General features: G+C 41.9%; 1 protein-coding gene across 4 annotated transcripts in view; it reads left to right on the plus strand.

Moving 5' to 3' along the window:
- The window catches only part of LOC118395239 (sodium/potassium-transporting ATPase subunit beta-1-interacting protein 3-like), a 152,177-nt gene that overhangs the window by 53,360 nt on the left and 77,563 nt on the right, over positions 1-21,254 (plus strand). For all 4 annotated transcript variants that reach the window (XM_052463973.1, XM_052463976.1, XM_052463975.1 and 1 more), the window contains exon 2: positions 19,973-20,110. In XM_052463973.1, coding sequence (XP_052319933.1) covers positions 19,973-20,110 — 138 coding nt within the window. The remainder of the gene's footprint in view (positions 1-19,972; positions 20,111-21,254) is intronic.

Below are 21,254 nucleotides of genomic sequence, written 5' to 3' on the forward strand. Positions count from 1 at the left end.
AGGGCATTACTCTCCGCCATGTCTTTAAAACATCAACGACATCACACCTGCTCTCACCCCTATCTCTAGGGCATTACTCTCCACCATGTCTTTAAAACATCAACGACATCACACCTGCTCTCACCCCTATCTCTAGGGCATTACTCTCCGCCATGTCTTTAAAACATCAACGACATCACACCTGCTCTCACCCCTATCTCTAGGGCATTACTCTCCACCAGGTCTTTAAAACATCAACGACATCACCCCTGCTCTCACCCCTATCTCTAGGGCCTGCATTACTCTCCACCATATCTTTAGGACATCAACGACATCACACCTGCTCTCACCCCTATCTCTAGGGCATTACTCTCTGCCATGTCTTTAAAACATCAACGACATCACACCTGCTCTCACCCCTATCTCTAGGGCATTACTCTCCGCCATGTCTTTAAAACATCAACGACATCACACCTGCTCTCACCCCTATCTCTAGGGCCTGCATTACTCTCCACCATATCTTTAGAACATCAACGACATCACACCTGCTCTCACCCCTATCTCTAGGGCATTACTCTCCGCCATGTCTTTAAAACATCAACGACATCACACCTGCTCTCACCCCTATCTCTAGGGCATTACTCTCCACCATGTCTTTAAAACATCAACGACATCACACCTGCTCTCACCCCTATCTCTAGGGCATTACTCTCCGCCATGTCTTTAAAACATAAACGACATCACACCTGCTCTCACCCCTATCTCTAGGGCATTACTCTCCGCCATGTCTTTAAAACATCAACGACATCACACCTGCTCTCACCCCTATCTCTAGGGCATTACTCTCCGCCATGTCTTTAAAACATCAACGACATCACACCTGCTCTCACCCCTATCTCTAGGGCATTACTCTCCACCATGTCTTTAAAACATCAACGACATCACACCTGCTCTCACCCCTATCTCTAGGGCATTACTCTCTGCCATGTCTTTAGAACATCAACGACATCACACCTGCTCTCACCCCTATCTCTAGGGCATTACTCTCTGCCATGTCTTTAGAACATCAACGACATCACACCTGCTCTCACCCCTATCTCTAGGGCATTACTCTCCGCCATGTCTTTAAAACATCAACGACATCACACCTGCTCTCACCCCTATCTCTAGGGCATTACTCTCTGCCATGTCTTTAAAACATCAACGACATCACACCTGCTCTCACCCCTATCTCTAGGGCATTACTCTCCGCCATGTCTTTAAAACATCAACGACATCACACCTGCTCTCACCCCTATCTCTAGGGCCTGCATTACTCTCCACCATATCTTTAGAACATCAACGACATCACACCTGCTCTCACCCCTATCTCTAGGGCATTACTCTCCGCCATGTCTTTAAAACATCAACGACATCACACCTGCTCTCACCCCTATCTCTAGGGCATTACTCTCCACCATGTCTTTAAAACATCAACGACATCACACCTGCTCTCACCCCTATCTCTAGGGCATTACTCTCCGCCATGTCTTTAAAACATCAACGACATCACACCTGCTCTCACCCCTATCTCTAGGGCATTACTCTCCACCAGGTCTTTAAAACATCAACGACATCACCCCTGCTCTCACCCCTATCTCTAGGGCCTGCATTACTCTCCACCATATCTTTAGAACATCAACGACATCACACCTGCTCTCACCCCTATCTCTAGGGCATTACTCTCCACCATATCTTTAAAACATCAACGACATCACACCTGCTCTCACCCCTATCTCTAGGGCATTACTCTCCGCCATGTCTTTAAAACATCAACGACATCACACCTGCTCTCACCCCTATGTCTAGGGCATTACTCTCCACCATGTCTTTAAAACATCAACGACATCACACCTGCTCTCACCCCTATCTCTAGGGCATTACTCTCCACCATGTCTTTAAAACATCAACGACATCACCCCTGCTCTCACCCCTATCTCTAGGGCATTACTCTCCACCATGTCTTTAAAACATCAACGACATCACACCTGCTCTCACCCCTATCTCTAGGGCATTACTCTCCGCCATGTCTTTAAAACATCAACGACATCACACCTGCTCTCACCCCTATCTCTAGGGCATTACTCTCCGCCATGTCTTTAAAACATCAACGACATCACACCTGCTCTCACCCCTATCTCTAGGGCATTACTCTCTGCCATGTCTTTAGAACATCAACGACATCACACCTGCTCTCACCCCTATCTCTAGGGCATTACTCTCCGCCATGTCTTTAAAACATCAACGACATCACACCTGCTCTCACCCCTATCTCTAGGGCATTACTCTCTGCCATGTCTTTAAAACATCAACGACATCACACCTGCTCTCACCCCTATCTCTAGGGCATTACTCTCCGCCATGTCTTTAAAACATCAACGACATCACACCTGCTCTCACCCCTATCTCTAGGGCATTACTCTCCGCCATGTCTTTAAAACATCAACGACATCACACCTGCTCTCACCCCTATCTCTAGGGCATTACTCTCTGCCATGTCTTTAAAACATCAACGACATCACACCTGCTCTCACCCCTATCTCTAGGGCATTACTCTCCGCCATGTCTTTAAAACATCAACGACATCACACCTGCTCTCACCCCTATCTCTAGGGCATTACTCTCTGCCATGTCTTTAAAACATCAACGACATCACACCTGCTCTCACCCCTATCTCTAGGGCATTACTCTCCGCCATGTCTTTAAAACATCAACGACATCACACCTGCTCTCACCCCTATCTCTAGGGCATTACTCTCCGCCATGTCTTTAAAACATCAACGACATCACACCTGCTCTCACCCCTATCTCTAGGGCATTACTCTCCGCCATGTCTTTAAAACATCAACGACATCACACCTGCTCTCACCCCTATCTCTAGGGCATTACTCTCCGCCATGTCTTTAAAACATCAACGATGACATCACACCTGCTCTCACCCCTATCTCTAGGGCATTTCCGCCATGTCTTTAAAACATCAACGACATCACACCTGCTCTCACCCCATGTCTTGTCTTTAAAACATCAACGACATCACACCTGCTCTCACCCCTATCTCTAGGGCATTACTCTCCGCCATGTCTTTAAAACATCAACGACATCACCCCTGCTCTCACCCCTATCTCTAGGGCATTACTCTCCACCATGTCTTTAAAACATCAACGACATCACACCTGCTCCCACCCCTATCTCTAGGGCATTACTCTCCACCATGTCTTTAAAACATCAACGACATCACACCTGCTCTCACCCCTATCTCTAGGGCATTACTCTCCACCATGTCTTTAAAACATCAACGACATCACACCTGCTCTCACCCCTATCTCTAGGGCATTACTCTCCTCCATGTCTTTAGTTTGCACCATTTTGTTCCTCTCCATCTCCCACAGTCTTTCAACATTTACATAATGAAGCATATGATTTTTCCATTGTCTTAACAATGGAGGATTGGTTGATTTAAGTATCCGTTTTTCTCAAAGTAATTGGCGAACGGGGTTCGTCCAACCCATCAGGTATTTCACTGCACCCTCATATGACTTCTCGAAATATGCAGTCATTTTACATTGTAATACTTCTGACAGTTAACTTTATAATTCCGGCCATAACTTTATGACGTCATAACATTCCCAGAAGGCATGGGTTATTGAGTCATTGTTAGTTTTACACTTAAAACTTGTTAGGCCCGTGGTTCCGAGGTGGGAACATAAATCAGCGGAAATTTCAAGTGCGCCACGTATAGTTTTTGATAAAACTCAAACTTTCATTAAAATGCACATACAATGTACTGAATTAAAGCTACACTCGTTGTGAATCTATCCACCAAGTCAGATTTGTAAAATGCTTTTCGGCGAAAGCATGAGAAGCTATTATCTGATAGCATGTATCCCCCAAAATACTTCAACGTCACCTAACGACAGATTTTGCGATAGCCGGGGGCTACTCAAAACGCAGAAATAAAATATAAAACATTCATTACCTTTGACGAGCTTCTTTCTTGGCACTCCTAGATGTCCCATAAACATCATTTTGGGTCTTTTTTCGATTAAATCGGTCCATATATAGCCTAGATATCGATCTATGAACACTGTGTGAACAACGGAAAAAAATAGCGTTTTATAACGTAACATCATTTTTTTAAATTAAAAAAGTCGACGATAAACTTTCATGCAACTTTAGGTATTAGTACACGTTAATAAGCGATAAAATTGATCACGAGGCGATGTCAATCCTATAGGTGTCCGTCTGGAAATGCTGTCCGGATAAATCTCAACCAAAATATCAGGTCGGATACCTGAAGAAATGTCTTGTCTCTTCTTTGTTTGACCAAGAAACAAATCGTAGGCAAATGACAAGACTGTTGACATCGTGTGGAAGCTGTAGGTATTGCAACCTCGACCTCATTTAATCCGGTTCACCTTTAACAAACCTTGGAAGTTGCGCATGGATATTTTTTTCCATTTTCAGTGATCAGATTTTCCTGCACTTTTCGATGAAACGCACGTTCTGTTATAGTCACAGCCGTGATTTAACCAGTTTTAGAAACGTCTGAGTGTTTTCTATCCACACATACTAATCATATGCATATACTATATTCCTGGCATGAATAGCAGGGCGCTGAAATGTTGCGCGATTTTTAACAAAAAGCTGCAAATTTTCGCAGCTTCCCTAAGAGGATTTATGACATGACATGAATTTGTAAAAATGTTCTCTTGTATAATAAATTATAAACATGAGTTTTTACTGGATTACATTTTCCTTAACTATAATTTTGTTAGTTATGTTCCAACATGCCCTTCATCTTGTGCCAATATCAGTTCTTTTTAAGTCTTTAAGTTTATATTTTTCTCTAAGAGATTGTCAGTTGGATTGGCTCTCTGCAAGGTTTTGTATATTTTACCTATCATATGTGTAACGGTTGTCTTCGTCCTCCTCTGATGAGGAGTAAGAAATGTCAGACCAATGCGCAGCGTGGTAAGTGTTCATCCTTTTATTAAACTGAACTGAACACTAAGTACGAAGTAACAAAAGAGAACAAACGAAACACCTCCGTCAGGTGCAACACACACTAAACAGAAAATAAACACCCACAACTAATAGTGAAACCAGGCTACCTAAATATGATTCTCAATCAGGGACAACGATTGACAGCTGCCTCTGATTGAGAACCACCATACCAGGCCGAACACAGAAAATCCCAAATTATAGAAAAAGAACATAGACAACCCACCCAACTCACGCCTTGACCATACTAAAACAAAGACATAACAAAATAACTAAGGTCAGAACGTGACAATATGAACATCCTTTTCTGACTCAAATCAGATTCCCTCAAATTCGCTCTGATGTCCAAAAGATTTAAAATCTAAATTTCATTCTATGAAACCTTTAAGTTCCATGTATTTGAAAATATCTGCATTTGTCAGTCCAAAATGTATTTTTAATTCTGTCCTGTAAGTGCTTGCTTATGTCGCTAATGCCTAGACGCAGCTCTGTGTGTGTGTGTGTGTGTGTGTGTGAGGCTGGATGTATCTCTGGCTGAAGCTTACAGTGTCATGCTGTGTGTGTGTTTGTGTGTGAGGCTGGATGTATCTCTGGCTGAAGCTTACAGTGCCATGCTGAGAGGGACAGATCAGATAGAAGCAGACCCAGCTCCAGGGATGAGGGTGGAAGGTGGTGAGTGTTGATGCATCATGATGCAGAGAGTGTAGTCTGTGAGAACCCCCCCTTTCCCTCTATGGTCCTGTGTGTTGGTCTGTGGTTCTAACATAATGTTGAGCCCAGTCTGTTATTCCCCTCCTTTTTTAGTGTTTATCTCCCTGTTAGTGTTATTCATCCATGTAAAAAGCTATCCTTCTCTCTGTCTCTATCCCTGTTGTCAAACCCACACCTGCTTCACGAGGCCCATCGAAACATTTCCACCTCATTAAGATGTCTGTGTGGTAATGAAATAATCCTCGTTAAGATGTCAGTGTCTGTGTGGTAATGAGAGAATCCTCGTTAAGATGTCAGTGTCTGTGTGTGGTAATGAGAGAATCCTCATTAAAAAGATGTCAGTGTCTGTGTGTGGTAATGAGAGAATCCTCGTTAAGAAGATGTAAGTGTCTGTGTGTGGTAATCAGAGAATCCTCGTTAAGATGTCAGTGTCTCTGTGGTAATGAGACAATCCTCGTTAAGATGTCAGTGTCTGTGTGTGGTAAAGAGAGAATCCTCATGAAAAAGATGTCAGTGTCTGTGTGTGGTAATGAGAGAATCCTCATGAAAAAGATGTCAGTGTCTGTGTGTGGTAATGAAATAATCCTCGTTAAGATGTCAGTGTCTGTGTGGTAATGAGAGAATCCTCGTTAAGATGTCAGTGTCTGTGTGTGGTAATGAGAGAATCCTCATTAAAAAGATGTCAGTGTCTGTGTGTGGTAATGAGAGAATCCTCGTTAAGAAGATGTAAGTGTCTGTGTGTGGTAATGAGAGAATCCTCGTTAAGATGTCTGTGTGGTAATGAGAGAATCCTCATTAAAAAGATGTCTGTGTATGGTAATGAGAGAATCCTCGTTAAGATGTGTCTGTGTATGGTAATGAGAGAATCCTCGTTAAGATGTCAGTGTCTGTGTGCGATAATGAGAGAATCCTCGTTAAGATGTCAGTGTCTGTGTGTGGTAATGAGAGAATCCTCGTTAAGATGTCAGTGTCTGGTAATGAGAGAATCCTCGTTAAGATGTCAGTGTCTGTGTGTGGTAATGAGAGAATCCTCGTTAAGAAGATGTCAGTGTCTGTGTGTGGTAATGAGAGAATCCTCGTTAAGAAGATGTCAGTGTCTGTGTGGTAATGAGAGAATCCTAGTTAAGAAGATGTCTGTGTGTGGTAATGAGAGAATCCTCGTTAAGATGTCAGTGTCTGTGTGCGATAATGAGAGAATCCTCGTTAAGATGTCAGTGTCTGTGTGTGGTAATGAGAGAATCCTCGTTAAGATGTCAGTGTCTGGTAATGAGAGAATCCTCGTTAAGATGTCAGTGTCTGTGTGTGGTAATGAGAGAATCCTCGTTAAGATGTCAGTGTCTGTGTGTGGTAATGAGATAATCCTCGTTAAGATGTCAGTGTCTGTGTGTGGTAATGAGAGAATCCTCGTTAAGATGTCAGTGTCTGTGTGTGGTAATGAGAGAATCCTCGTTAAGATGTCAGTGTCTGTGTGTGGTAATGAGAGAATCCTCGTTAAGAAGATGTCAGTGTCTGTGCGTGGTAATGAGAGAATCCTCGTTAAGAAGATGTGTGTGTGGTAATGAGAGAATCCTCGTTAAGAAGATGTCAGTGTCTGTGTGTGGTAATGAGAGAATCCTCGTTAAGATGTCAGTGTCTGTGTGTGGTAATGAGAGAATCCTCGTTAAGATGTCAGTGTCTGTGTGTGGTAATGAGAGAATCCTCGTTAAGAACATGTCAGTGTCTGTGTGTGGTAATGAGAGAATCCTCGTTAAGAACATGTCAGTGTCTGTGTGTGGTAATGAGAGAATCCTCGTTAAGAACATGTCAGTGTCTGTGTGTGGTAATGAGAGAATCCTCGTTAAGATGTCAGTGTCTTTGTGTGGTAATGAGAGAATCCTCGTTAAGATGTCAGTGTCTGTGTGGTAATGAGAGAATCATCGTTAAGATGTCAGTGTCTGTGTGTGGTAATGAGAGAAACATCGTTAAGATGTCAGTGTCTGTGTGTGGTAATGAGAGAATCCTCGTTAAGATGTCAGTGTCTGTGTGTGGTAATGAGAGAATCCTCGTTAAGATGTCAGTGTCTTTGTGTGGTAATGAGAGAATCCTCGTTAAGATGTCAGTGTCTGTGTGTGGTAATGAGAGAATCCTCGTTAAGATGTCAGTGTCTTTGTGTGGTAATGAGAGAATCCTCGTTAAGATGTCAGTGTCTGTGTGTGGTAATGAGAGAATCCTCGTTAAGATGTCAGTGTCTGTGTGTGGTAATGAGAGAATCCTCGTTAAGAAGATGTCAGTGTCTGTGTGTGGTAATGAGAGAATCCTCGTTAAGATGTCAGTGTCTGTGTGTTAATGAGAGAATCCTCGTTAAGAAGATGTCAGTGTCTGTGTGTGGTAATGAGAGAATCCTCGTTAAGAAGATGTCAGTGTCTGTGTGTGGTAATGAGAGAATCCTCGTTAAGAAGATGTCAGTGTCTGTGTGTGGTAATGAGAGAATCCTCATTAAGATGTCAGTGTCTGTGTGTTAATGAGAGAATCCTCGTTAAGAAGATGTCAGTGTCTGTGTGTGGTAATGAGAGAATCCTCGTTAAGATGTCAGTGTCTGTGTGTGGTAATGAGAGAATCCTCGTTAAGATGTCAGTGTCTGTGTGTGGTAATGAGAGAATCATCGTTAAGATGTCAGTGTCTGTGTGTGGTAATGAGAGAATCCTCGTTAAGATGTCAGTGTCTGTGTGGTAATGAGAGAATCCTCGTTAAGATGTCAGTGTCTGTGTGTGGTAATGAGAGAATCCTCGTTAAGATGTCAGTGGCTGTGTTAATGAGAGAATTCTCATTAAGATGTCAGTGTCTGTGTGTGGTAATGAGAGAATCCTCGTTAAGAAGATGTCAGTGTCTGTGTGGTAATGAGAGAATCCTCGTTAAGATGTCAGTGTCTGTGTGTGGTAATGAGAGAATCCTCATTAAGAAGATATCAGTGTCTGTGTGTGGTAATAAGAGAATCCTCGTTAAGATGTAAGTGTCTGTGCTAATGAGAGAATCCTCTTTAAGAAGATGTCCGTGTCTGTGTGTGGTAATAAGAGAATCCTCGTTAAGATGTAAGTGTCTGTGCTAATGAGAGAATCCTCTTTAAGAAGATGTCCGTGTCTGTGTGTGGTAATGAGAGAATTCTCATTAAGATGTCAGTGTCTGTGTGTGGTAATGAGAGAATCCTCGTTAAGAAGATGTAAGTGTCTGTGTGTGGTAATGAGAGAATCCTCGTTAAGATGTCTGTGTGGTAATGAGAGAATCCTCATTAAAAAGATGTCTGTGTATGGTAATGAGAGAATCCTCGTTAAGATGTGTCTGTGTATGGTAATGAGAGAATCCTCGTTAAGATGTCAGTGTCTGTGTGCGATAATGAGAGAATCCTCGTTAAGATGTCAGTGTCTGTGTGTGGTAATGAGAGAATCCTCGTTAAGATGTCAGTGTCTGGTAATGAGAGAATCCTCGTTAAGATGTCAGTGTCTGTGTGTGGTAATGAGAGAATCCTCGTTAAGAAGATGTCAGTGTCTGTGTGTGGTAATGAGAGAATCCTCGTTAAGAAGATGTCAGTGTCTGTGTGGTAATGAGAGAATCCTAGTTAAGAAGATGTCTGTGTGTGGTAATGAGAGAATCCTCGTTAAGATGTCAGTGTCTGTGTGCGATAATGAGAGAATCCTCGTTAAGATGTCAGTGTCTGTGTGTGGTAATGAGAGAATCCTCGTTAAGATGTCAGTGTCTGGTAATGAGAGAATCCTCGTTAAGATGTCAGTGTCTGTGTGTGGTAATGAGAGAATCCTCGTTAAGATGTCAGTGTCTGTGTGTGGTAATGAGATAATCCTCGTTAAGATGTCAGTGTCTGTGTGTGGTAATGAGAGAATCCTCGTTAAGATGTCAGTGTCTGTGTGTGGTAATGAGAGAATCCTCGTTAAGATGTCAGTGTCTGTGTGTGGTAATGAGAGAATCCTCGTTAAGAAGATGTCAGTGTCTGTGCGTGGTAATGAGAGAATCCTCGTTAAGAAGATGTGTGTGTGGTAATGAGAGAATCCTCGTTAAGAAGATGTCAGTGTCTGTGTGTGGTAATGAGAGAATCCTCGTTAAGATGTCAGTGTCTGTGTGTGGTAATGAGAGAATCCTCGTTAAGATGTCAGTGTCTGTGTGTGGTAATGAGAGAATCCTCGTTAAGAACATGTCAGTGTCTGTGTGTGGTAATGAGAGAATCCTCGTTAAGAACATGTCAGTGTCTGTGTGTGGTAATGAGAGAATCCTCGTTAAGAACATGTCAGTGTCTGTGTGTGGTAATGAGAGAATCCTCGTTAAGATGTCAGTGTCTTTGTGTGGTAATGAGAGAATCCTCGTTAAGATGTCAGTGTCTGTGTGGTAATGAGAGAATCATCGTTAAGATGTCAGTGTCTGTGTGTGGTAATGAGAGAAACATCGTTAAGATGTCAGTGTCTGTGTGTGGTAATGAGAGAATCCTCGTTAAGATGTCAGTGTCTGTGTGTGGTAATGAGAGAATCCTCGTTAAGATGTCAGTGTCTTTGTGTGGTAATGAGAGAATCCTCGTTAAGATGTCAGTGTCTGTGTGTGGTAATGAGAGAATCCTCGTTAAGATGTCAGTGTCTTTGTGTGGTAATGAGAGAATCCTCGTTAAGATGTCAGTGTCTGTGTGTGGTAATGAGAGAATCCTCGTTAAGATGTCAGTGTCTGTGTGTGGTAATGAGAGAATCCTCGTTAAGAAGATGTCAGTGTCTGTGTGTGGTAATGAGAGAATCCTCGTTAAGATGTCAGTGTCTGTGTGTTAATGAGAGAATCCTCGTTAAGAAGATGTCAGTGTCTGTGTGTGGTAATGAGAGAATCCTCGTTAAGAAGATGTCAGTGTCTGTGTGTGGTAATGAGAGAATCCTCGTTAAGAAGATGTCAGTGTCTGTGTGTGGTAATGAGAGAATCCTCATTAAGATGTCAGTGTCTGTGTGTTAATGAGAGAATCCTCGTTAAGAAGATGTCAGTGTCTGTGTGTGGTAATGAGAGAATCCTCGTTAAGATGTCAGTGTCTGTGTGTGGTAATGAGAGAATCCTCGTTAAGATGTCAGTGTCTGTGTGTGGTAATGAGAGAATCATCGTTAAGATGTCAGTGTCTGTGTGTGGTAATGAGAGAATCCTCGTTAAGATGTCTGTGTGGTAATGAGAGAATCCTCGTTAAGATGTCAGTGTCTGTGTGTGGTAATGAGAGAATCCTCGTTAAGATGTCAGTGGCTGTGTTAATGAGAGAATTCTCATTAAGATGTCAGTGTCTGTGTGTGGTAATGAGAGAATCCTCGTTAAGAAGATGTCAGTGTCTGTGTGGTAATGAGAGAATCCTCGTTAAGATGTCAGTGTCTGTGTGTGGTAATGAGAGAATCCTCATTAAGAAGATATCAGTGTCTGTGTGTGGTAATAAGAGAATCCTCGTTAAGATGTAAGTGTCTGTGCTAATGAGAGAATCCTCTTTAAGAAGATGTCCGTGTCTGTGTGTGGTAATAAGAGAATCCTCGTTAAGATGTAAGTGTCTGTGCTAATGAGAGAATCCTCTTTAAGAAGATGTCCGTGTCTGTGTGTGGTAATGAGAGAATTCTCATTAAGATGTCAGTGTCTGTGTGTGGTAATGAGAGAATCCTCGTTAAGAAGATGTAAGTGTCTGTGTGTGTTAATGAGAGAATCCTCATTAAAAAGATGTCTGTGTATGGTAATGAGAGAATCCTCGTTAAGAAGATGTCTGTGTGTGGTAATGAGAGAATCCTCGTTAAGATGTAAGTGTCTGTGTGTGGTAATGAGAGAATCCTCGTTAAGAAGATGTCAGTGTCTGTGTGGTAATGAGAGAATCCTCGTTAAGATGTCAGTGTCTGTGTGGTAATGAGAGAAGCCTCGTTAAGAAGATGTCAGTGTCTGTGTTAATGAGAGAATCCTCATTAAAAAGATGTCTGTGTGTGGTAATCCAATTTGTAAGTCGCTCTGGATAAGAGCGTCTGCTAAATGACTTAAATGTAAATGTAATGGTAATGAGAGAATCCTAGTTAAGAAGATGTCTGTGTGTGGTAATGAGAGAATCCTCATTAAGAAGATGTAAGTGTCTGTGTGTGTTAATGAGAGAATCCTCATTAAAAAGATGTAAGTGTCTGTGCTAATGAGAGAATCCTCTTTAAGAAGATGTCCGTGTCTGTGTGTGGTAATGAGAGAATTCTCATTAAGATGTCAGTGTCTGTGTGTGGTAATGAGAGAATCCTCGTTAAGAAGATGTCTGTGTGTGTTAATGAGAGAATCCTCATTAAAAAGATGTCTGTGTATGGTAATGAGAGAATCCTCGTTAAGAAGATGTCTGTGTGTGGTAATGAGAGAATCCTCGTTAAGATGTAAGTGTCTGTGTGTGGTAATGAGAGAATCCTCGTTAAGAAGATGTCAGTGTCTGTGTGGTAATGAGAGAATCCTCGTTAAGATGTCAGTGTCTGTGTGGTAATGAGAGAAGCCTCGTTAAGAAGATGTCAGTGTCTGTGTTAATGAGAGAATCCTAGTTAAGAAGATGTCTGTGTGTGGTAATGAGAGAATCCTCATTAAGAAGATGTAAGTGTCTGTGTGTGGTAATGAGAGAATCCTCGTTAAGATGTCAGTGTCTGTGTGTGGTAATGAGAGAATCCTCGTTAAGAAGATGTCAGTGTCTGTGTGTGGTAATGAGAGAATCCTCGTTAAGAAGATGTCAGTGTCTGTGTGTGGTAATGAGAGAATCCTCGTTAAGATGTCAGTGTCTGTGTGTGGTAATGAGAGAATCCTCGTTAAGATGTCAGTGTCTGTGTGTGGTAATGAGAGAATCATCGTTAAGATGTCAGTGTCTGTGTGTGGTAATGAGAGAATCATCGTTAAGATGTCAGTGTCTGTGTGTGGTAATGAGAGAATCCTCGTTAAGATGTCAGTGTCTGTGTGGTAATGATAGAATCCTCGTTAAGATGTCAGTGTCTGTGTGTGGTAATGAGAGAATCCTCGTTAAGAAGATGTCAGTGGCTGTGTTAATGAGAGAATTCTCATTAAGATGTCAGTGTCTGTGTGTGGTAATGAGAGAATCCTCGTTAAGAAGATGTCAGTGTCTGTGTGGTAATGAGAGAATCCTCGTTAAGATGTCAGTGTCTGTGTGTGGTAATGAGAGAATCCTCATTAAGAAGATATCAGTGTCTGTGTGTGGTAATAAGAGAATCCTCGTTAAGATGTAAGTGTCTGTGCTAATGAGAGAATCCTCTTTAAGAAGATGTCCGTGTCTGTGTGTGGTAATGAGAGAATCCTCGTTAAGATGTCAGTGTCTGTGTTAATGAGAGAATTCTCATTAAGATGTCAGTGTCTGTGTGTGGTAATGAGAGAATACTTGTTAAGAAGATGTAAGTGTCTGTGTGTGTTAATGAGAGAATCCTCATTAAAAAGATGTCTGTGTATGGTAATGAGAGAATCCTTGTTAAGAAGATGTCTGTGTGTGGTAATGAGAGAATCCTCGTTAAGAAGATGTCAGTGTCTGTGTGTGGTAATGAGAGAATCCTCGTTAAGAAGATGTCAGTGTCTGTGTGGTAATGAGAGAATCCTCGTTAAGAAGATGTCAGTGTCTGTGTGGTAATGAGAGAAGCCTCGTTAAGAAGATGTCAGTGTCTGTGTTAATGAGAGAATCCTCATTAAAAAGATGTCAGTGTCTGTGTGTGGTAATGCGAGAATCCTCGTTAAGATGTAAGTGTCTGTGTGGTAATGAGAGAATCCTCGTTAAGAAGATGTCTGTGTGTGGTAATCCAATTTGTAAGTCGCTCTGGATAAGAGCGCCTGCTAAATGACTTAAATGTAAATGTAATGGTAATGAGAGAATCCTAGTTAAGAAGATGTCTGTGTGTGGTAATGAGAGAATCCTCATTAAGAAGATGTAAGTGTCTGTGTGTGGTAATGAGAGAATCCTCGTTAAGATGTCAGTGTCTGTGTGTGGTAATGAGAGAATCCTCGTTAAGAAGATGTCAGTGTCTGTGTGTGGTAATGAGAGAATCCTCGTTAAGAAGATGTCAGTGTCTGTGTGTGGTAATGAGAGAATCCTCGTTAAGATGTCTGTGTGTGGTAATGTGAGAATCCTCGTTAAGAAGATGTAAGTGTCTGTGCGTGTTAATGAGAGAATCCTCATTAAAAAGATGTCTGTGTATGGTAATGAGAGAATCCTCGTTAAGAAGATGTCTGTGTGTGGTAATGAGAGAATCCTCGTTAAGATGTAAGTGTCTGTGTGTGGTAATGAGAGAATCCTCGTTAAGAAGATGTCAGTGTCTGTGTGGTAATGAGAGAATCCTCGTTAAGATGTCAGTGTCTGTGTGGTAATGAGAGAAGCCTCGTTAAGAAGATGTCAGTGTCTGTGTTAATGAGAGAATCCTCATTAAAAAGATGTCTGTGTGTGGTAATCCAATTTGTAAGTCGCTCTGGATAAGAGCGTCTGCTAAATGACTTAAATGTAAATGTAATGGTAATGAGAGAATCCTAGTTAAGAAGATGTCTGTGTGTGGTAATGAGAGAATCCTCATTAAGAAGATGTAAGTGTCTGTGTGTGGTAATGAGAGAATCCTCATTAAGAAGATGTAAGTGTCTGTGTGTGGTAATGAGAGAATCCTCGTTAAGATGTCAGTGTCTGTGTGTGGTAATGAGAGAATCCTCGTTAAGAAGATGTCAGTGTCTGTGTGTGGTAATGAGAGAATCCTCGTTAAGAAGATGTCAGTGTCTGTGTGTGGTAATGAGAGAATCCTCGTTAAGATGTCAGTGTCTGTGTGTGGTAATGAGAGAATCCTCGTTAAGATGTCAGTGTCTGTGTGTGGTAATGAGAGAATCATCGTTAAGATGTCAGTGTCTGTGTGTGGTAATGAGAGAATCATCGTTAAGATGTCAGTGTCTGTGTGTGGTAATGAGAGAATCCTCGTTAAGATGTCAGTGTCTGTGTGGTAATGAGAGAATCCTCGTTAAGATGTCAGTGTCTGTGTGTGGTAATGAGAGAATCCTCGTTAAGAAGATGTCAGTGGCTGTGTTAATGAGAGAATTCTCATTAAGATGTCAGTGTCTGTGTGTGGTAATGAGAGAATCCTCGTTAAGAAGATGTCAGTGTCTGTGTGGTAATGAGAGAATCCTCGTTAAGATGTCAGTGTCTGTGTGTGGTAATGAGAGAATCCTCATTAAGAAGATATCAGTGTCTGTGTGTGGTAATAAGAGAATCCTCGTTAAGATGTAAGTGTCTGTGCTAATGAGAGAATCCTCTTTAAGAAGATGTCCGTGTCTGTGTGTGGTAATGAGAGAATCCTCGTTAAGATGTCAGTGTCTGTGTTAATGAGAGAATTCTCATTAAGATGTCAGTGTCTGTGTGTGGTAATGAGAGAATCCTCGTTAAGAAGATGTAAGTGTCTGTGTGTGTTAATGAGAGAATCCTCATTAAAAAGATGTCTGTGTATGGTAATGAGAGAATCCTTGTTAAGAAGATGTCTGTGTGTGGTAATGAGAGAATCCTCGTTAAGATGTAAGTGTCTGTGTGGTAATGAGAGAATCCTCGTTAAGAAGATGTCAGTGTCTGTGTGGTAATGAGAGCTGCCTCGTTAAGATGTCAGTGTCTGTGTTAATGAGAGAATCCTCATTAAAAAGATGTCAGTGTCTGTGTGTGGTAATGCGAGAATCCTCGTTAAGATGTAAGTGTCTGTGTGGTAATGAGAGAATCCTCGTTAAGAAGATGTCTGTGTGTGGTAATCCAATTTGTAAGTCGCTCTGGATAAGAGCGTCTGCTAAATGACTTAAATGTAAATGTAATGGTAATGAGAGAATCCTAGTTAAGAAGATGTCTGTGTGTGGTAATGAGAGAATCCTCATTAAGAAGATGTAAGTGTCTGTGTGTGGTAATGAGAGAATCCTCGTTAAGATGTCAGTGTCTGTGTGTGGTAATGAGAGAATCCTCGTTAAGAAGATGTCAGTGTCTGTGTGTGGTAATGAGAGAATCCTCGTTAAGAAGATGTCAGTGTCTGTGTGTGGTAATGAGAGAATCATCGTTAAGATGTCAGTGTCTGTGTGTGGTAATGAGAGAATCCTCGTTAAGAAGATGTCAGTGGCTGTGTTAATGAGAGAATTCTCATTAAGATGTCAGTGTCTGTGTGTGGTAATGAGAGAATCCTCGTTAAGAAGATGTCAGTGTCTGTGTGGTAATGAGAGAATCCTCGTTAAGATGTCAGTGTCTGTGTGTGGTAATGAGAGAATCCTCATTAAGAAGATATCAGTGTCTGTGTGTGGTAATAAGAGAATCCTCGTTAAGATGTAAGTGTCTGTGCTAATGAGAGAATCCTCTTTAAGAAGGTGTCTGTGTGTGGTAATGAGAGAATCCTCGTTAAGAAGATGTAAGTGTGTGGTAATGAGAGAATCCTTGTTAAGAAGATGTCTGTGTGTGGTAATGAGAGAATCCTCGTTAAGATGTAAGTGTCTGTGTGTGGTAATGAGAGAAGCCTCGTTAAGAAGATGTCAGTGTCTGTGTTAATGAGAGAATCCTCATTAAAAAGATGTCAGTGTCTGTGTGTGGTAATGCGAGAATCCTCGTTAAGATGTAAGTGTCTGTGTGGTAATGAGAGAATCCTCGTTAAGAAGATGTCTGTGTGTGGTAATCCAATTTGTAAGTCGCTCTGGATAAGAGCGTCTGCTAAATGACTTAAATGTAAATGTAATGGTAATGAGAGAATCCTAGTTAAGAAGATGTCTGTGTGTGGTAATGAGAGAATCCTCATTAAGAAGATGTAAGTGTCTGTGTGTGGTAATGAGAGAATCCTCGTTAAGATGTCAGTGTCTGTGTGTGGTAATGAGAGAATCCTCGTTAAGAAGATGTCAGTGTCTGTGTGTGGTAATGAGAGAATCCTCGTTAAGATGTCAGTGTCTGTGTGTGGTAATGAGAGAATCCTCGTTAAGAAGATGTCAGTGTCTGTGTGTGGTAATGAGAGAATCCTCGTTAAGAAGATGTCAGTGTCTGTGTGTGGTAATGAGAGAATCCTCGTTAAGATGTCAGTGTCTGTGTGTGGTAATGAGAGAATCCTCGTTAAGATGTCAGTGTCTGTGTGTGGTAATGAGAGAATCATCGTTAAGATGTCAGTGTCTGTGTGTGGTAATGAGAGAATCATCGTTAAGATGTCAGTGTCTGTGTGTGGTAATGAGAGAATCCTCGTTAAGATGTCAGTGTCTGTGTGGTAATGAGAGAATCCTCGTTAAGATGTCAGTGTCTGTGTGTGGTAATGAGAGAATCCTCGTTAAGAAGATGTCAGTGGCTGTGTTAATGAGAGAATTCTCATTAAGATGTCAGTGTCTGTGTGTGGTAATGAGAGAATCCTCGTTAAGAAGATGTCAGTGTCTGTGTGGTAATGAGAGAATCCTCGTTAAGATGTCAGTGTCTGTGTGTGGTAATGAGAGAATCCTCATTAAGAAGATATCAGTGTCTGTGTGTGGTAATAAGAGAATCCTCGTTAAGATGTAAGTGTCTGTGCTAATGAGAGAATCCTCTTTAAGAAGATGTCCGTGTCTGTGTGTGGTAATGAGAGAATCCTCGTTAAGATGTCAGTGTCTGTGTTAATGAGAGAATTCTCATTAAGATGTCAGTGTCTGTGTGTGGTAATGAGAGAATCCTCGTTAAGAAGATGTAAGTGTCTGTGGTTGTTAATGAGAGAATCCTCATTAAAAAGATGTCTGTGTATGGTAATGAGAGAATCCTTGTTAAGAAGATGTCTGTGTGTGGTAATGAGAGAATCCTCGTTAGGATGTAAGTGTCTGTGTGTGGTAATGAGAGAATCCTCGTTAAGAAGATGTCAGTGTCTGTGTGGTAATGAGAGAATCCTCGTTAAGAAGATGTCAGTGTCTGTGTGGTAATGAGAGAAGCCTCGTTAAGATGTCAGTGTCTGTGTTAATGAGAGAATCCTCATTAAAAAGATGTCAGTGTCTGTGTGTGGTAATGCGAGAATCCTCCTTAAGATGTAAGTGTCTGTGTGGTAATGAGAGAATCCTCGTTAAGAAGATGTCTGTGTGTGGTAATCCAATTTGTAAGTCGCTCTGGATAAGAGCGTCTGCTAAATGACTTAAATGTAAATGTAATGGTAATGAGAGAATCCTAGTTAAGAAGATGTCTGTGTGTGGTAATGAGAGAATCCTCATTAAGAAGATGTAAGTGTCTGTGTGTGGTAATGAGAGAATCCTCGTTAAGATGTCAGTGTCTGTGTGTGGTAATGAGAGAATCCTCGTTAAGAAGATGTCAGTGTCTGTGTGTGGTAATGAGAGAATCCTCGTTAAGAAGATGTCAGTGTCTGTGTGTGGTAATGAGAGAATCATCGTTAAGATGTCAGTGTCTGTGTGTGGTAATGAGAGAATCCTCGTTAAGATGTCAGTGTCTGTGTGGTAATGAGAGAATCCTCGTTAAGATGTCAGTGTCTGTGTGTGGTAATGAGAGAATCCTCGTTAAGAAGATGTCAGTGGCTGTGTTAATGAGAGAATTCTCATTAAGATGTCAGTGTCTGTGTGTGGTAATGAGAGAATCCTCGTTAAGAAGATGTCAGTGTCTGTGTGGTAATGAGAGAATCCTCGTTAAGATGTCAGTGTCTGTGTGTGGTAATGAGAGAATCCTCATTAAGAAGATATCAGTGTCTGTGTGTGGTAATAAGAGAATCCTCGTTAAGATGTAAGTGTCTGTGCTAATGAGAGAATCCTCTTTAAGAAGATGTCCGTGTCTGTGTGTGGTAATGAGAGAATCCTCGTTAAGAAGATGTAAGTGTGTGGTAATGAGAGAATCCTTGTTAAGAAGATGTCTGTGTGTGGTAATGAGAGAATCCTCGTTAAGATGTAAGTGTCTGTGTGTGGTAATGAGAGAAGCCTCGTTAAGAAGATGTCAGTGTCTGTGTTAATGAGAGAATCCTCATTAAAAAGATGTCAGTGTCTGTGTGTGGTAATGCGAGAATCCTCGTTAAGATGTAAGTGTCTGTGTGGTAATGAGAGAATCCTCGTTAAGAAGATGTCTGTGTGTGGTAATCCAATTTGTAAGTCGCTCTGGATAAGAGCGTCTGCTAAATGACTTAAATGTAAATGTAATGGTAATGAGAGAATCCTAGTTAAGAAGATGTCTGTGTGTGGTAATGAGAGAATCCTCATTAAGAAGATGTAAGTGTCTGTGTGTGGTAATGAGAGAATCCTCGTTAAGATGTCAGTGTCTGTGTGTGGTAATGAGAGAATCCTCGTTAAGAAGATGTCAGTGTCTGTGTGTGGTAATGAGAGAATCCTCGTTAAGAAGATGTCAGTGTCTGTGTGTGGTAATGAGAGAATCCTCGTTAAGATGTCAGTGTCTGTGTGTGGTAATGAGAGAATCCTCGTTAAGAAGATGTCAGTGTCTGTGTGTGGTAATGAGAGAATCCTCGTTAAGAAGATGTCAGTGTCTGTGTGTGGTAATGAGAGAATCCTCGTTAAGAAGATGTCAGTGTCTGTGCGTGGTAATGAGAGAATCCTCGTTAAGATGTCAGTGTCTGGTAATGAGAGAATCCTCGTTAAGATGTCAGTGTCTGTGTGTGGTAATGAGAGAATCCTCGTTAAGATGTCAGTGTCTGTGTGTTAATGAGAGAATCATCGTTAAGATGTCAGTGTCTGTGTGTGGTAATGAGAGAATCCTCGTTAAGATGTCAGTGTCTGTGTGTGGTAATGAGAGAATCCTCGTTAAGATGTCAGTGTCTTTGTGTGGTAATGAGAGAATCCTCTTTAAGTTGTCAGTGTCTGTGTGTGGTAATGAGAGAATCCTCGTTAAGATGTCAGTGTCTGTGTGTGGTAATGAGAGAATCCTCGTTAAGATGTCAGTGTCTGTGTGTGGTAATGAGAGAATCCTCGTTAAGATGTCAGTGTCTGTGTGTGGTAATGAGAGAATCCTCGTTAAGATGTCAGTATCTGTGTGTGCTAATGAGAAAATCCTCGTTAAGAAGATGTAAGCGTCTGTGTGTGTTAAGGAGACTAATCAAATGCAGAATGGACCATGACACTGCTTTATGCTTTCATTAAGATGTGGATGGATGTGTCACCTTGGTTTATACTCTTGTTGTACATTGTGGTTGGTTGTGTAATACACTTAGCCTATACTGTACCTTTGAGTTTCCTTGCACGTTCAAATGCGACCAAAAAGGATGTTCTTGACCTTCATCCCCCAAATGCAGTCTTCCTAACCCTCCCCCCTCCCCCCCTGCAGATGGTGGCGTTGGAGAGGCAGGTTTTTGACTTCCTGGGATACCAATGGGCGCCCATTCTGGCCAACTTCTTCCACATCATCATTGTCATCCTCGGCTTCTTCGGCACTATACAGTACCGACCACGCTACATTGTAGTGGTGAGTACAAACATTCACACAGGTGCACACATTACATTGGGGTGTCATTTGTTATTTTTCCATTTATCCAAACTCCCAAGATCCCTGGCCCTCTCCCTAAACACATTATTTGTCGTCTTAATCCTTTTTAATCCATCAGTAATTACATTTAATTAATGACTCAACTTCCATTCATTTCACACTCGAACAGAGTGTACCCTAGGACCCACCTCAGCACGAATCCACAGGATTTAGGATTTGGTTAAATCTGAGGGGTTAGGGGTGGGGGGAGTGGGGGAAAGGAGGATTAGATTAGTTGAATTAGGTGTGTTAGTACTGGACAAGAACAAAAGCCTGGCCATCGTGTATCACTCCAGACCCAAGATTGAAAAACCTAATAGAATGTCCTAGAACGTTCAAGATTGAAGGACACTAGGTTGCAGATTGAAGAATACTAGAATGTTCTAGATTACCCTCCCAGACAGGGTATGAATATTTGAAGTGTTATTCCACTCTGTTGTGGTTTGGAGTTAGAAGATCATTACAGGAAGTGTATTGTCTCTTTTATTCTGTTAACACGGGATGGATGAAGCTAAGTAATGATAACATATTCACATATACTGTACGTCAAAAATGTATTAGCAATGTTCAGTTTGGGTGTTAATGTGGAAAGAAAATCAAAGGGCGAGGGAGAGAGGAGAGAGAGATTGGAAGGAATGGGTGAGGGTGAGGGAGAGAGGAGAGAGAGGTTGGAAGGAATGGGCGAGGGAGAGAGGAGAGAGAGGTTGGAAGGAATGGGCGAGGGAGAGAGGAGAGAGAGGTTGGAAGGAATGGGCGAGGGAGAGAGGAGAGAGAGGTTGGAAGGAATGGGCGAGGGAGAGAGGAGAGAGAGGTTGGAAGGAATGGGCGAGGGAGAGAGGAGAGAGAGGTTGGAAGGAATGGGCGAGGGAGAGAGGAGAGAGAGGTTGGAAGGAATGGGCGAGGGAGAGAGGAGAGAGAGGTTGGAAGGAATGGGTGAGGGAGAGAGGAGAGAGAGATTGGAAGGAATGGGTGAGGGAGAGAGGAGAGAGAGAGATTGGAAGGAATGGGTGAGGGATAGAGGAGAGAGAGATTGGAAGGAATGGGTGAGAGGAGAGAGAGAGATTGGAAGGAATGGGTGAGGGAG

Source organism: Oncorhynchus keta, chromosome 15 (assembly GCF_023373465.1).
Source record: "Oncorhynchus keta strain PuntledgeMale-10-30-2019 chromosome 15, Oket_V2, whole genome shotgun sequence".
Taxonomy (NCBI): domain Eukaryota; kingdom Metazoa; phylum Chordata; class Actinopteri; order Salmoniformes; family Salmonidae; genus Oncorhynchus; species Oncorhynchus keta.